This window comes from Pieris napi, chromosome 6 (assembly GCF_905475465.1).
Source record: "Pieris napi chromosome 6, ilPieNapi1.2, whole genome shotgun sequence".
NCBI lineage: Eukaryota > Metazoa > Arthropoda > Insecta > Lepidoptera > Pieridae > Pieris > Pieris napi.
In genome coordinates this window covers 3,225,598-3,243,578 of record NC_062239.1, presented here as the reverse complement: position 1 = coordinate 3,243,578, position 17,981 = coordinate 3,225,598, and the positions used below count along the sequence as shown (strand labels likewise).

The 17,981-nt window shown below is 34.4% G+C and overlaps 1 protein-coding gene across 3 annotated transcripts in view; it reads right to left on the bottom strand.

The window, feature by feature from the left end:
• Positions 1–17,981, bottom strand: part of LOC125050555 (tyrosine-protein phosphatase non-receptor type 9) — a 38,761-nt gene that overhangs the window by 3,307 nt on the left and 17,473 nt on the right. For all 3 annotated transcript variants that reach the window (XM_047650479.1, XM_047650478.1, XM_047650480.1), the window contains 10 exons: positions 12,413–12,621; positions 9,450–9,562; positions 8,649–8,766; positions 7,548–7,624; positions 3,620–3,806; positions 3,033–3,196; positions 1,607–1,836; positions 883–1,019; positions 599–675; positions 324–481 (listed from right to left, as the gene is read on the bottom strand). In XM_047650479.1, coding sequence (XP_047506435.1) covers positions 324–481; positions 599–675; positions 883–1,019; positions 1,607–1,836; positions 3,033–3,196; positions 3,620–3,806; positions 7,548–7,624; positions 8,649–8,766; positions 9,450–9,562; positions 12,413–12,621 — 1,470 coding nt within the window. The remainder of the gene's footprint in view (positions 1–323; positions 482–598; positions 676–882; positions 1,020–1,606; positions 1,837–3,032; positions 3,197–3,619; positions 3,807–7,547; positions 7,625–8,648; positions 8,767–9,449; positions 9,563–12,412; positions 12,622–17,981) is intronic.

Genomic DNA, 17,981 nt, shown 5'->3' with positions numbered 1-17,981 from the left:
CTGAAAGTAAAATACATTTTAGAAGCGTTCTTTCTTCACGAAGCTCAGATGGCGTATAAAAAAAAGATTACTTTTAATTAAAATTATTTTATTTGTATAAAATACCATGCTATATAATTGTATAAACAAAATGTGAAAATTAAAAATCTACATATTTGAAATATGTAATCGGTTTTCAATTCGTTAATTTCATATAAAAAGAGTGGTATCCATGGTAACAAAGTAGCCTTACAAACTAGTTAGCTGAGAGTATGCATTTTTAGATAGATAGTAAATTTATAAATAGTTTTTCTAATAGGAAATTAACATTATGAACTACTTACAGCGTACTCAATTAGCGCTAGATGGCAGAAGACGTATTGATCGGGCATTTGTATAGAATGTGCTCGTTGCGCACGTATACGCTCCACGGTACCACGTACGTCCGCTACGCCCTCCGCAGACAGTCGGGACGTACATACATCAAGAGTTAGGAATGTTCCTGGAAAATATCATGGAAATATCGTTATTTTGCACTATCAGATATCAGAAAAACAACTAAAGCCAAAGGAAAATTACAAAGTAGTGAAAGATCAATCTAAATTTTTAAATGACATACCTGTTCGTCCAATACCCGCTGAACAATGCACGACTATGGGAGGCCCCCTACTATGTCCCGCCCAGGCATCTCCTAACCTGAAAATTAAAATTATTATGAGATAACGATACTTGAAATGTTGGCAAGTTTTATATTTTTGTTCAAGTTTGAATTCTTTGTACCAACTAACCATAGTAGTAAGGATAAGGAATTAGCACATATAAGATCCTACATATGTTATAAGATTTTAATAATCTTCTTCGCCACTCACTCAACTTCCGGATCGAAGGACCAATTTTACTTACTCTGCTCTAGCTCGGTGCTGTGCTCTTCGTACGAGGTTTAAGAACCTTAATACTGGTTGAGCTCGACCGCCGCCTGGTACACCGTAATCAGGCCATCGCGTGTATTGACCGTGCCATATACTCCTCGATTCTTCCGTCTATAAATGTTATAATTTAGTGATTTAAGTCTATGTATATTTATTTCTAGCAGTTCGGTGGATTGTTCGAACGAGATGTGTATGCAATGTTCCCAAGTTTAATAAATACTATGAGCTAACGATACTATTTCAAATTCATAAAAAAATAGCGATATTATTTTTATATCGTATTGTTGGCGTGTTCTTATATGGTGAGAGTTATTTCTCAAACCATTGTTACGACAAACTTTGTATTCGTGGACCCCGATTTTAGGAGAAATTTTAGAATTATTATTTATATAAATCTACCTCAATAAGACTATTGATTAATTATATTAGACATCTCTTCAATGTGGTTTAAAGCAAAGAAGTACCCATATAATACATATTTTGATTTTAAACGAATTATTTCGTATTTATTATAGTATGATTTAGTACTACATTACAAACAAAACATTCCTATACATTTTTAAGCCGTAATGTATTTCTTATCTACGCGCAAGGTTGAATTTTGCTTATTAATAATAATTTTGCGTAAATTATTCTGGTTAGAGAAACGTTGATAAATAATATACAAATTTAGAATTTAATAAAAATATAAAACTCACCCGTAAATCAGTAAGTAACAAATGCGATATAGTATAATCGTCCTCCTGTTCTATATCCTCGGTTGTAACCGCAAAACCACCGTGTACTGCGCGAGTGCCAAGCGTGGCCGGCCAGTACTGACCGCATTTTACTCGCCCACGTTCCACAGCACGAGTGGTCATTACGATCACAAGACTGCCCTGTTCCCAGACCATACGCCAGAAGTCACCGTATGTTTTTGGAAGTGGACCTATAGAATAAAGGGGATAAAATTAAACTCCTATATTACCTTTACCGAGCCATATTTTGTTGACTTTAGTCGAAGGACAATTAAGAGTTCAAGGTGGTTTATTATAAGAAAAATCAGTTTTCTGTGTTTCTACACCGCTACCAGTTAACACAATCGAATCCAGAAGTGGATTTACCGTATTGAAATACCGTAATCCAACCAGACTGAGCCTACAAATATACAAAATTGTCATGAATACAATGTCCCAAAATCGAATATCTAAAAATAAACATTTATATTGACAGGTTACTCCGTTGTTACGTAAATAATAAAGCATTTGAATGTATAATCGCCTTGTTCAACGCCCACTATTAAACCTGCGTCCCACGTTATTTTACGGTTCTAATTTTAAACTTTCCGCGAAATAGGGGTCGTGTATTACGTGGCAGCGTGCCAAGCCAACAATAAACAATGGCTTACGCGGAAATTTACAAACTTTTCACCGTTTCCCTGAATTCGTCAAAGGTATGGCACTCGTGACGTCAACGGGTAAACTATTTCGAGTTCCTAAAATAGACTCAAAGCTTCTACTACTTAGCAAGCTTTCAAAAGATAGTCATGCAATATCAACACTTTCAGATATAAGACTCACTGTCAAAGTGCATATATCAATTAATGCAAGAACTTCGTCATTTACTTGGTTTGGTAAAGCAAAAAAATTAAATAATTAAAATAAACAGATGTACAATGTACATAGCTAGATTTTCTTTAATAATATAGCAATCTTACGGAGTATTTAGACCAACTACCCTTTGGGAAATTACCCGAAATAACAGGATTGATGATGTACATCATGAAAATTTATACATACAGTAGAAAGTATAAAAAGACATTCACTAACAAAGAGACAATTTTACCCACCGAAAAAAAGAACATTCTATGAAAACCAGATCATCCATAGATAACAACAATGTACGTAATAGGTTTATACATAACACAAGGCGTGATAATTCCATATATTTAAAATGTTCTATGACAAGTTGAAATCAGTATGTCCATACTTAGTTTTTCCTAATAATATAGTATACATTCGAGGTAGTTACACCAATATTTATACGTAAAATAAACACGGACACCATACAAATTCTTAAACTAACTGTGAATGAAAGTAATCGCAAATCGTATCAAATTAAGAAATAATGAAATCGTAAACTCACCTTGCGTACAAATAAAGGCATTTTTCTGTTTGTATCCATCGACGTAGTTAGCGTTGATGTAATCTGTGGTAGCGTCGTCTGGGTCTGTCTGAGATAAAACCACCCGCGAATGATCATAACACAATACATCTGTGTAGCGGTTCTTGACTAGATTACTTGGCAATCTGGAAGAAATATGAAGATGGGAATTAGAAGATTTGGTCACCAAAATTTTTAAATTAGTTTTGGAAATGTTCGAATTAATTTCTTATATGCATGCTTGAACACTTTTTGCTAAGCATGGACATAGTTTACATCTACGCAACTAGACTTCGATAGGGAATTTGAACAAAACTAGATTTAATCAAACTCGTTATGCCGGGTACTCAAAGGGTTTCATTATTCTCGAGTCTATTTAATGATTTATCTCTATTGAATGATTGACAGAATTTGAATTGAAAATTATTGGAAATTTCAGGTGCCAGTAAAACTATGATTCAAAATCACGATGCAACACACCGGTACCCAAGAAGTTGACAGACTAAAAAGATCTTTATTTTGCCATTTTAACTAGTAAATATAAATACCATGCATACTAAAAATATTACTTTGCGTGATGAAAGGTCCCATGCGGCGGCCTGGCCCGTATTTCTTCATACTCGGCGACTAGACCGCGCCTTCCGAGCTGCCGTACGCGTGCGAGCAACGCTGCGGGTGTTTCCCCCGCCCCACCACCCCCGCACTCCTCGTCCGATAGACCGGGGGAAGCTTCGCCGGATGACCATGTCCCACGGGCTGCAAACAAATATAGAGATTCATTAATGTGAAAATAGAAAATTGGGACTATTAAGAGTATGGAAGTGATTTTTTATCCCAATACCATCATACACGTGATCCTACATGCTAGCAAACTTCGGATTTATTGATACGAACCATGTTTAAAAATATATAATAATATATAATTTAATACATGCCGCTAATTGCGACAGATACATAATATGTAAACAAAGAATTATAAAAGCAATACAACTACATTTCAAAATACAAATAAATAAAACTACTGGAATACAAACAATTACACAACACACTTTTACCACGACTGTTACATTTGCTGTAATAAACGCCGTTATGTTTATAATGTAATAAATTCTGTATATCTATAAAGTATTATTGTACAATTGTAGAAATCTAATCTATAACAAAATAAGAAACAATACTATATTACTTCATTTTAAACTAAAATACGTACTTGAATAATAGGATATTTCTAAAAGCAATATAAATCCGATAATACACATTGTTCGCTCTCGTAAGTTATTCATCGACTCACGTTACCCACAATGTGTTTACGCAATCACTACTTCATGAAATAAACCAAGCATTAAAATTTTGCGATAAAATTTTAATCTAATCTATATCTACGTACTGATTATTGGGTATTATATTTCAAACAAAATATGTGTACAAACAATTATGTACATTTATAGTAAGAAATAACTGGTCACAATGTCAAGTGTTACTGGACTGTTTCAGCTTGTATATAAAAAACATTTATATATTCAGAAGTAAATAAAGAAGCATCCACTAACACATAATTTTTTCTACCCCTAAACGTAAAAAAAGAACATTTGTATGAAAACCAGATCATTCATAGATAAAAACAATGTGCGTAATAAACCCATAACACAAGACTAGATAAATATTCCATTGAAATGTTACAATTTGAGGGCCAAACTGAACATTTGTTTGAGGACGCAATTTTATTTATGGGACATGTAGTGGGGGTCAATACAAGCTTAAACCCAAGTTTGTGGGGTTGGCACCCTTGTCCCCCCGCCGCCATATTGGAAAAAGGGGTGGAACACGTTATATCTCCTAAACTATCCATCGTACAAAAAATTTGCGAGGACATATTTTGTAACAAATCGCTTTGCCTACAATTATGTCTGTGTGACTTTTTATCATAAAGCCAAAATCAAAAGTTATAAGCACATGTCCCATAAATAAAATTTCGAGCTCTAACAAATGTTCAGCAAATGTAACAAACATTTCAATGGACTAATAGGTATATTTAAAATGTTCTATGACAACTCAGACGTATATAGATACTTTTAACATATATTCCTTTTAAAGATGAGAACCATTGAATATGAGATTCTTTGAGTGTCCTACATTACAAATTGCACGCTTTTATCTCTCGTTTTATTTTTATTTTTTCACATTTATTGGACCACACACAGAACAACGGAACTGATACAATTTGAGCACAATGTTCGAGTTTTGATGAGAAAAACACAGAAGAATGGCGAAATATATACCGATTTATTCATAAAAAACTAGACCATTTAAAACATTGATTGACAATAATTTACTTCGAACAGCATGAAATGGCGATAACGCTATTCCCTAAAGGTCTTATAAAATACGGCCTTCATGTAGTTTCAAAAGCATATCGTAAAAAAATTGTTATTGTTAATACAACATAAAAAAAACTTCTAGCGTTCATTCTTCTGTAGTTATGGCCTTTAATCAATTGTCTAGTTTTATTTATCAACATACTATTGTTTCTCTTACTATCCAATGTCACAATATATTAACTCATTTACCAATATTATGGAGCTTCGCGTACCGCGACATACAATTACACATTTCGTATTAGTACGTACCAGCTGATTTTGAATCAAGAGTCATAACTATAAATTCGACGACCTAAATATTTGTAAACAAATTAAAAAATACGGTGACTGACAGTTTATGTCAAAATTTATTTTTTAGATCGCTACAAAATAGTTTTTAATGCTATTTGCCGCGAAAAAATATAGATAATAATAATTTTAGTAGGTCTTTGTGTAAACATTTTTAGGATACGAATGCAGCGCGTTAAGTGACCTCAGAATATTCGACGTCTGAAATCCGACGGGTGAAATACATTGAAAATCTTTTTTGAATGGCTTTGTGTAGTTGATAAATTAATGTTGTCGTAGTAGGAATTCACTGGTTTATCCCGAATGCTTTCTATGTTTTTTTTTAATTTGTTACAATTTGTTTTTAATTTTAGTGTTGCCAATGATTTATTCTTGGATCTTGTCAAAACGTAATATTTTGTCATACATCCGAAATATTAATAACGCAATAGTGTAAAATACTAAGGAAAATAAATAGTTATTAAGAGTATCTGCATAAAGTTGGCTTTAAAATCGTTTTATTTACAAGTTAATAATCATTAATTTAGCAAAAAACCATAATTAAAAAAAATGATTTTAATACATCAGTCGCGTGACACAAAATGATAATTAATTGAATCGACGATGACAGCATGCTTATAAATAATGTCTTCGTTATCCCGATCCTAAAGTTGGAATTACATTACAAAATTAGTGGCATGCATGGAAAATTAGTTTCACAAAAGTAGTTTCGATATAGGCGAAAGTAATTTCGTAAAATAACTAGTGGCCTGAAATCCTCAGTATCGCAGTAACCATGGCCCTATCATCATCAAAGCTTTGTTTTTCTATATTCAATGTAGCTAAAGAGATGCTTCTCTATAAACTTAAAATGCGGCGTTTTTTAGCAACTGGAAATAGTTTTACGTCTTTATCGTAAGAATTCAGGGTGGCATCATTTATTAGCATCAAAATACACACGTCCGCACAGCACAGGCACTTTCGCGACATTAGTTTTACGTCGCATCTCCATTAAGCCGAATTTACATTACGAAACTAGTGTTATGCATGTTGGAATGAGTTTCATGAAAATAGTTGCAGCACGTGTGAAACTACTTTAACAAAAAATCATAGTGTCGTGAAATCAACAGTATCACCAACGACATGGCTCTGTCAACATCAAAGCTTCATTTTGTGTTTTGGATCCCAAAGACACTCGTTACGCTGGTATTCGTTAATGAATTTTATATTTTTATCAACTGACCAACGTTGGTTTGCCATTTTGGCGGTCATTTAGCTGCACGATGCACTCAAACACACACGTCTGCCCTGTGCAAATTCGGCTTTATAAAATTAGTTGCATGAAACTAATTTCACCAAAAAATCGCGCAGGCCACGAAACTCGTTTGCATTCATGAAATTAATACATGCATTACGAAAATATTAAATTACACCTGAAACTGTTGATAAAAATAATGTCACGAAATTAATTTCATGCCACTAATTTCGTAATGTAATTCCGGTTATAATCTTGCAGTTTCCATTCGTCGAAGACTGATTTTGATCGAAACATAATATATACGTATTTGGTAATTTAAAAATGATGAACAGGATACAAAACTTTGTTTCACGTTTCTTTAAGTGGCGCGAGGCCATCTTGACTGTTTGAAATTATGACAGTTAAATTGTATGCCAGAACAGAATAAAAAAAAAACAATTTGTATACGTTCCATAGTCACAAATAAATAATCTGAAATGGTGGTTAAAATCTTGTCAAATAGCCTGTTCCTAATATTATACATACCTGTATACCCTAACTAAACTATAATTAATGAGTTTTCTTTAAATAATACATATAAAATCAATCACTTACTTATTAAATCTAAATCATCTTCATCTCCGGAGTTAATATGATTTCCTTTGATATCGCCATTGTAGCCGTGTGTGTGTCTGTAAACACATTTTAAAAATTACACCATATGTGATTTAACAAACACTTTTTTTTTATTAATTATACAGGCCATTCATGTTGGCATATTACGCACTAATAATTTTGTTTGGGCATGTAGGTACTAATCTTAAGATTCAGAAACGAGACTTAGCGCTAAGTCTAACTTCCGTACGTGTTGGACTTTGTCATAAGGGAGTCTCGTTTTAAAATCTCACCTTAATCTTAAATCTAAATCTAGTTTCAGGAGCTGTCAAAACATTGTTCTGTATGTTCTGTGTTGACATATTTGACAGCTCAAGACGAAATTGTAGCTTGAGATACGAATATGGACCTAAGTCTTTTGTGCCCGAAACATATCGTTTTGTTAAGACCAAGACTGATTTTTTCCATATAGATCGAAGCAAACGGGCAGAAGGCTGATGTTAAGTGATACAGCCGCCCATGGACACTCTCAATTCCAGAGAACTCGGGAGTGCGTTGCCGGCCTTTTAGGAATTTTAGGGTAATGAAAATATAATGATTCCTTAACGAGCAATAGAATAAATCATACCGAACTTACGTCAATGACAAAAATTACACATTCTGCTTTTAGAAGTAAATTGTTAGGTTAGTCTTACAATTAACCCATAGATATCAACCAAATATTCACAATTTAGAACAGCTACTTTTTTTTAATATAAGGCAAACGGGCAAGAGGCTTACCTAATGGACAGCTGGTTCTACATAGTGGTGGTGCGTGGCAAAATCTGCCTTAAGAAATGGTCAGTTGTGGAACGACGGACGTCGAGGTGATACGGGTGGAATTTCGTATTCTGCCTCAACGTCCGACACACTTGGTAGTAAATGCGGTAGAAGATGGAAATTACATGCAGGAAAATATGTATTATAAGGCCCATCTACTACATTGGCACTATGCCAATAGGCTCGCCCAGATACTGCTGAATTGACAGAACGATCTGCTGCAGCTGAAAGCCAGCAATTGGCCGGTACAAGAAGAGGTTGGTTTCGTGAGTGATACAATACCTTAATGGCGTAGGATCACACGTGTAGGGAAGGTCGCCGCTGATATGCATTATGTCGGCTTCTGTGTGCCGCGACACACGATCACTCGTCATGTCCCGACCCGCCTCCTCTATCATACCTGCAAATAGGTATTACTTACGTACCAATCTTGCAACCTTTCACCCTGCTTTCACACAATACAAGCGCAACTTTATAAGTGAATACATGTTGTGGGTTCAATTTCCGCACTTAGACGCTCATTCGGTCCGTTGTGTGGTTCTGCCTAACTAAACCAGCCTAGCTCCTTCCAGAAGCTCAGAAGTTACCTGGGCACTTTGCAGACTTCACTCTGTGTATAATATGAGTATAGATTTCTTAATTCGTCTTCGCCTCTGGTCCGTTGAGACCGAGTCTATCTTACAGACTGGACGGTTACTGTTCAAAGACGTTTATGACGGACCAATGATAATTGCGACTGTGGGCCTTTTGGAATGCTTAGAGCTATTATAGGTAGAGGACTTGAGGAAGTTAAAGCATTTTTAGTTTTGGCCTGTACTAACATAGACTAGAGTTTCTATGAAGAATTTCATACGCTTCACACTTGTCTATTCTAAACTGTATTCCTTAAATAGCCATTAAAACTTTTGTCTTTTGTCATTTACATTTAACTAATTGAATAAATTTACATTTAAGTCAAAGGGCATGACGAATTATTTTTTCGCCAGTAATCGAAATCAAGTCATTAATGTTGCACACATTGTGTTGTTACAGAGGGAGTAATACAAAAGCGATTTTGATTAAACGATATCGTGTAATTATTACCATTTTGCGGTTTGACAGGCGGAATGTGATTACTGATCACATACTCGTCGATAACACCGTCCAATTTTGAGTTTTGAAGATTATTCGTATAACAATTTCTGCAATGATCTAACCTGCAAATAATTATACAAATTAATTTATCTAATAACATGATCATAGATTTATTAACAAATGTTATTAAATGTCTGACATTCACTAGATATACAATAAGTTGTAAAAACGAAGTATTTTATATAAAAAATATTTTTTAAGCTTATACAACTTTGAGTGTAAGATATTAGTAATATACGCCATCCAGTGGCCCTACAACCTATAATCACCTAATACTCTGCATATTTTATAATTATGTATTATTTTTCTTGACAAGTAGGAACACCCGTCATTATTGGGTCTCAGACATACGAGTTTCAAGCAAAAAAATACCGAAGTCAATAAAAATAAAAACCTATCAATTAAGTTAAAAAATAACTTTGTACGAGTATTTTTCTTACAAATTTTTTTGTCCTAACTGCGATAAATTTAATATATTTAAAATAAACTAAGTGTCACAAATAACTAAATCCAGTTTAAACTGTTTAAGAGGATCACGGGTATTAGCGTAAATCGTATTTTAGCTATAAGACCGGCGTGAGATAAAAAAACGCACTTTTCTAAGGTTTCCTTCAGCATCAAAACTATTCCATTATGGTTGAACTAACTTATAATATAATACATTATAAATAAACCATTTATTTCTACTCATACAAATATAGAATACGCCAAGAAACCTAATGCGTGGTAAGAGAATCATCAGTCATCTTCTAGTCAAAATAGTAAAATTCTAATTGTTAATTATGTAAGATAAATTTGCACGCCATTATATGTGGCAGAATATGCGGAGTCAGTAATAACTAAATAAGTACTAATATTTTGGCTTCGACGAATACATGAATTCTAAAATTTAAATACCGTTCAAATACTAGGTCAAGATTTCTTATCTGATATGTTATCAACAACCTATTGTATTTATTATTGCAAAACTGAGATCAATTTATATAGATATTTCGCTTTTCAGTGGACTAAATGCAACAAAAAATATTTTTATTTTTATTTTATTATTTCACTTTATTAGTCTTGATTTTAGTTATTAGTCTTAGCTGCGCTTACAGATTTCTTGGAAAGTCAGTCATTCTTTTCTAAATGCGATTCGTATCAATAACGACTGGTATCGCAGAATCCGTGCGTAACAAAGCATACACCGTAAAGTCCTGTACGGGACCGGCACATTCCTTTGTCTTCGCTGATAATTTTTTTCTATTTAAGCTTAGCACATTTCTACCTATTACTAATTTTACGCCGAAAATTGAACTCGATAGCGATTCTATAGAGACGATCCACGGCGCGTTTCGATTAATTGCAATTGGTCAACAGTATTTGTAGTACAATTGTCGAAAGGTGAGGCGATTCATCGTTCCTTTTTAACCAATCACAAACAAATGAAACGCGCTTCCGTTGTCTTTTGTTTTACATTCTCATCCAGTGAGACCTTCCAGTTCATTTAACAAATAAGGTTCTCCACTAACCCAACCAAAGCACACGTAGTAATTAAGTGTAACAGTATAATACGGAATATTCACGATAATTCGAGTACACTTGGGCGCAATAGAATCCCCGTTTAACAATGAGAATTACGTCTAGAAAACTGACGAAAGCATTTATTTTTGCATGAAATTTGAAATTTTACTGAAACTGTAATTGTTTTGTAACCTCATTAGATTTGCCTTGTTTGAAGATAATTTATACGATTTATCGTATTACATGTCCGATTCTTTCGAGTGTGTATAAAATGTTCATGTCAATATTACAAAGCCGACTGGGTCCGACGATGGATAACCAGCCAGTAGAACAAGCGGGATTCTGTTCCGGATATTCTACAACGGACTATATTCATGTAATGCAACAAATAATGGAGATATATAGAGAGTTTAACAAGCCACTTAACAGCGCCTTTATCGAATATGCCAAAGCGTTTGACACAATGTATCACGAGGCTATTTGGGAAGCCCTTAATAAATGCCACATAAACAAGAACTATGAAAGAGTACTGAAAAACATCTACGAGGGTAGCGTAAGGCAAGTCTAACTTAACATGAGGTTCGGATATACCGATTGGTAGAGGCGTGAGACAAGTAGACCCCCTCTCACCCGAGCTGTAAATAATGATACTACAACACATTTTCGAAAACCTCAAAGTCGGAAGGGATAAGAGTTAACCAAGATTCGATCAGTTTAACCTTATTCGGTGAAACCAGTAAGGAACTAGAAAAGATGACAATTACCTTCAAAGAAGAAAGTGAAAAAGTAGGTCCTAAAATGTTCGAGAACAAAAATAAAATAATGACAAACTGCGCGGTTGTTAAAAAACACTGCAGTATACCCTAACGGAAAGCCTCTTGAATATGTAAAAAATCGGTTGTCTGTAAAGTCGGTTTACTGACGATATTTGAACGTGACAACGTCACGAATCGCTCACTCAAGTAGGAGAGAGACAGATGTCGAACGCTGAAGAGCGCGGAGTCCGATTGTGCCTCTCTGTCGCTTCGCGCTCTCGCTTGCACTTCAAGCCTTAAACGGAACGCCTCAGAGCGAGGTAACGCCGCATGAGTCATGATTTTTCGTGCGTGCAGCCGGCTCCATCGAATTATAAGACATTGTCACGTCAAAAAACTACATATATTTAGATAAACAACAATCATTCGAAGATAAAAATTAAGAACTTAAGGCTTTAAAATGTCATTAAAATCTTGAGTAAATATATTCTTCTTCTTTTTCTTTTAACTTTTAAGTCATGTTGTATTACGTAATTGAGCTTTAATTCAATAATCTGTCCCGTTATCGAACGGAGGGCGAATTGGTATCAAATAAGTCACGGTAGCTAAATCAAATTATTTTCCTTAAAAGTATCATATATGATGATTACCAACCAAGCTGCGTGATCGGGCTCGAGCTGTCCACCAAGCTGTTTGGGCAAGCTGGCCCTTGGCACGTGTGCACCCAACTGAGGCGCACTCACTGTATGCACGCGCTCACGTAGCTTCTCACGTACGAATAGCCGTAGTATGCGAAACGGCGCTTTGAACCACAGTGGAGCTGTTACGATTAACACTTTCTTTAACTTAGCCGGATATCCGCCCTGGAACAATTAAAATTATTACATTTTCGTGACCTGACATTGCTTTTGATATCTTGTTCATGTCAGAACTTTAGGGCAATATGATATGACTAACATTTTTTGTGAATACATGATGAAAGAGGAATTAAGACTTCTGTGTGGAAGGACATAATGTGGCTCTTTGTACATTCACCTTACATTACATTTGCGGAATGACAAACCTGAAATCTGTTCATGTGAGTTTCGGGGTGGTAAGCGATTATGAAAACGTTTTCGTCGTTTCTCTTCGTCAACTCTTCGAAATATAATTTAAATCAATTCCTACATTTACACTTCTTTCTTATTTTAATTAGTACTTATGCCTAGTCTATATCTATGTTAAGGAAGTATATTATACTTTTATAAATGATCATGAAACTATATTATTTTACATCCAGTTCTGAACCATAAGTTGTTGAAATGTAAGTAATATGAATATTTATATAAATGAAACCAGCTCGACGGCGGCTCGGTCACTGATTCAAGGAAGTCAATAGAAACTAGACAGCGATTTTCTATTAAACCTACTTTAATGGCGCGCTATTTTTAGGTCAGAAAAAAGATTGAATGGGCACAAAAATGGCAATAGCTTTAACTCGCAAGCGTGCCAAGCTATTGTCTTTAAAATAGGGCAATTAGTAATGCCAGTCTCTTGTCTAGCCTGTATACAGAGTGCACAATATCTACTTCTACTAGCTGTAACAAAAATATTTATATTTTACATGAATTTATGTACAATACAAAAAGTAAATACATAGTAGTCTTATTTTAAATAGGCATAGCCTTATTGCTAATATATGTATATATTGACTGGACATTAATATTTCTTTAAAACTGATACATCGGTATAAGTATCTATTGAATATTAATTGAAACATTGATGGCCAGTCTTCTATTGGAAACTTTTATATACATATTTTGAAAAGTAAAATAAATGAAAACTAGCGAATCATGTCGCTTATTTCTACTTCCTAAAAATAATATGAACACTCGCCTGCTTATTTTTTTAGGATAACACGTCCATATCACGTTGATTGATAAGTCAATTGAGGTAAACCTCAATAACCTAATTTTAATCAGAATATTAAATAAGATTTTCTTATGCATTTACTCCTAAGATATGCGTTTAAATTGTTATTAAATATATGTTCGAAATTTAATAAAGACAATGCCTGATGTTTTTGGTGACACTTATCGAGTTTCATCAAAAAACCAATCCCAAATATAAGCGTAGACATTAAAGAGATGAAAAGGAACTCGGTCCATTCAAGTCGTTGAAGAACGAATTAAGTAATGAAAGTGAACTTGTTTGGGATACTTGAAATAGTCTTCAATGAAATGAGTCTTTTATTGACAACTCAATTGCTGTGACCTATAATTGAAGAAATTTGTACCTTATTTATACCTTAATTTGGGTAAATGTAATTTCATTTGCCCAATCTAGTTTAGTAGGACATTTTTACCTTTAATTTATACACAATATAAGGAAACAAATGTTACAAATGACAATTTACCAACTCGGTACTGTAATGTCAGTAAAATTCCGATAAAACAAAATCCATTCGTTTTCAGTATCTTCATAAAAAAGTTCTTCCCTCATTTATCAGGTTCCAAATTCAAATCTTCGTTTCTTTTCGCCTCTGATCTTTTGGCATATATACAGTTTTATATGTATACGAGTTCTACGCAAGGTCAATAAATGAAATGTTCCCGGAGAACTTTAGGGTGAGCCCAGACAGGCTCACAAGAAAGCTAGGGGTGCGAGGTCATTGCCCTTTCAAGCTCAAAATATTCATATCAGGTATAGTTAAAACTCAGAAGAAGTCTACGTACGATTTCAGAAACGCAAATAACCCCTTGCTAGCCTCCATTTATTAAGCAGTTCATCATTTTCGAATGAATTATTATTCCTTATAATATATATATAATAGTAATTAAGAGACGCACTTCAACATTGTTTACAAAGGTAGCGTAGAATTTACTGCACGTGAGTTGTTTTAACATTACATGCGTCGTTAAAACGAAATTTCAGTGTGTAAAGCGCGCGTGAAAAGAAAAAAATTGTGTATTTACTTGAAAGCTTCAGCGTAATGTTATTTATGTTGTACATAAAATGTCTATTAACTCCTAGTACATCGTCCTTCCGTAGTCTAGACCTGTGACGTCAACCGACAATATTAATATAGCTTTTCAATACATCTCAGTCCAGACGGCGCCTGGTATTTAAAACTTTGTCTAATTCGTCTACGGGTTCAAATGGATTTGTAGTACGGTAAGACAAAATAGATTCAGGATAATTCTCAGTAATCAAATTAGGAATAGCGTTGAAAATTAGTCGAAATATAATAATAGCAAGTCAATATGGTTGCAATAGATTAGTTTGTGAATTCCTAGCATTCAATGTCCTGCAGTCTATGAATTGCAGCAGCTTTCGCCAACATCTTCTTCATTCTTAAGTCAGAGCTCGCAAGGCAAGAGCTTAATGTTATTTTTCTTTTTAACTTCCAAATTGACGAAAATTTATTTTTTGAACGTGGAATAAACGGAGGTGCCTTTTTTTTTAATGTAATAGGAGGCAAACGGGCAGGAGGCTCACCTGATGTTAAGTGATACCGCCGCCCACGGACATTCGCAAGTGCGTTGCCGGCCTTTCAAGAATGTGTACGCTCTTTTCTTGAAGGACCCTAAGTCGTATTGGTTCCACATAGTGGAGGTGCGCGGCAAAAACTGAAAACCTCAGTCAACGCACTCCGCAGCATCTAATTATTTACATGTAGAATTAAAATAAACTCGCTCCTTGAAATTTCCGGTCGTATTTCAAAGAGCCGAGCATAGTGATTAAGCTCAAAGCATACATTTGACTAAGAATAAAGAGGCCTTCAAGTAGGGGAAATATCTAATAAGAAGGTCGACATGAGTGACAACAATGTTAAAGTTATTCTGCGAATTAGGGCGAGTGTGGAGTTGAGAGGCCGAGATAAATATGAAGGCTGAGTTCTTGACTCAGCGCCTCGCTAACAATCAAATTACTAGATCCGAGCTTATTGTTTTCACGAGAGTTGAGAACACGTGCAATTTCTTGATATAACTTTGCTTTTTCCGTTCATGACGTCAGGTTTCAGATTCTATCAACTCTCTTACAACGTAACTTACTGAGTGAAATATTAGATGTTCTAGAGAATCTAGACAACAAACATATTGAGTATTTATATCTATATTCTTAAATAGGTTTAATAAATAGACTTCCGTTTGAAATTGAGTCATACTAAATCAGACTATCAAATAATTTCCTTCAAGACTTTGTTCAAGTTTAATAAGGAGTCTTATAAGGTGCATGTTATTGAAGTCTGACTCAAAGGACATCGTTTTCACGTAGTAAATGGAACGTATTCACCGACTAAATGAGACGCGGTAACTCTAAATACAGCGCTGAATGTCTGCAATTAATGTTATATGAGACTGAAATACTAGGCTGAAAATAATCGTTATATATTTCAAGCATAAAAATAATATGAATACTGCTGCTTTTTTTTAGGATGACACGTTCATATTACGTTGATTGATAAGTCAATTGAGGTAAACCTCAATTACCTAATTTAAATCAGAATATTTAATAAGATTTTCTTATGCAATTACTCCTAAGATATGCTTATATATTTAAATTGTTATGAAATATATGTTCGAAATTTAATAAAAACAATTGCAAGAAAATTTTGGTTTTTATCATAAAAAAATAAAAAACCAAAAAGTTTTGTCTATAAAATAAAAAAATAAAATTAGGGGTGGATTCCCCTTGACATTTAGGGGGATAAAAATAAATGTTGTCCGATTCTCAGACTTACTGAATATGCATAAACAATTTCATAAGAATCGGTCGCGCCGTTTCGGAGGAGTATGGCAACGAACATTGTGACACGAGAATTTTAGAGAGAAGGTTGTCCCCATTACATAAATAATTAATCCAATCCCTATCACAAAATAAGGGACACATGTTCAATGTTAGACACGTGTCCTCATTTAAAATTAATTAAGGACGTTTTTTAACGTTTGACTGGTATTTTTTTTTTGTTTGATCCTAAACATTGAATCGATATATTATATATTTCAGTATATGTCACGTGTCTTTGGGTACCACGGGACAATGGTTAGACTCAATAGTAATCAAACAGTACTAGCAATATCGGATAGGTAACTATATATTAGAACTTATTAAATTATTTTATACACAATAGTAGGGTCTTATCTATACTAGCTGCAAGTATATTTAATGAGAATGGTTAGCGAGGGACACGCTACAAAGGGATAACGGGTCGAAGGCAGCATAACCAATGAGGTGCAGTAAACACAACAATATGCCATTACCTACGGATTTTAGACGATAAAAAATATTAAGAAATGGTTTTTAGTTACCTTAAATGACATACTTAAGTACATAATTTATAATGAAATTATACTCCATGAGACAACACATGATGTTCAAACATGAATAAGTTCTATTGGAAAAATTTGAATTTTAAATTCAATGACGTCACAGAGACATCTATTAAATTCTCTGGGGATATTCCAATATCGACATTGCCTTGAACAAGCAGAAATATCCCACACGTTGTGTATTTTTGTGATTATGTACTAGCTCTATCTACCATTGTTTGCTGTCACGAAAGGCTATGTAACTATGTACCTGACGAGGCCAATGTATAACTATTGATCGACATATTTCTTTAGAAAGATGTTTGCCACAAGGTGAAATATGATTACCAATGTAATTTACAAAACCTATGCCAAAAATACTTGTATTTATCACAGTATAACAAAAGCAACTCGTCATCAACTACGTATCTACATGAAAAATGAAGAGGTCGAATATCTAAAATGGCACGAGCATGCACTTTCTTTATCGAAATAAAAAGTAGTTACAGAGTTGGCTGTGGCCCAGGCGTCCCCGCTGACTTGTTATGTAGGTCAGTCATTCCATCCTCATTTGACGTCGACAGCCGCAGTTCTGAGGGCACACAGCAAGTTCAACAGAGTGTAACGCATTAACACGGTTAAACGACAGAACAAAACATGCGAAATAAAAAGAAGACCATAACTGCGCACCTATCAAATCTATTTTATTCCCTAACCTAGATATTAAACACGTAATTCATAGAAAAGCTGACACAGATCAGCTTCGTTCTACATGGAAAAGAGCCAAATCGTATATTAAAATAAGTAGTTGGGGCGAGCTCTTAAAGTGAATAGAGCTGCTATATTATACTGCGGTACAAAAACGTAATAATTAGGGAGTGTTTGAATAAAGAAATGACAAGCGTACGCGCAGCTGCCATCTAAGCAGCCAG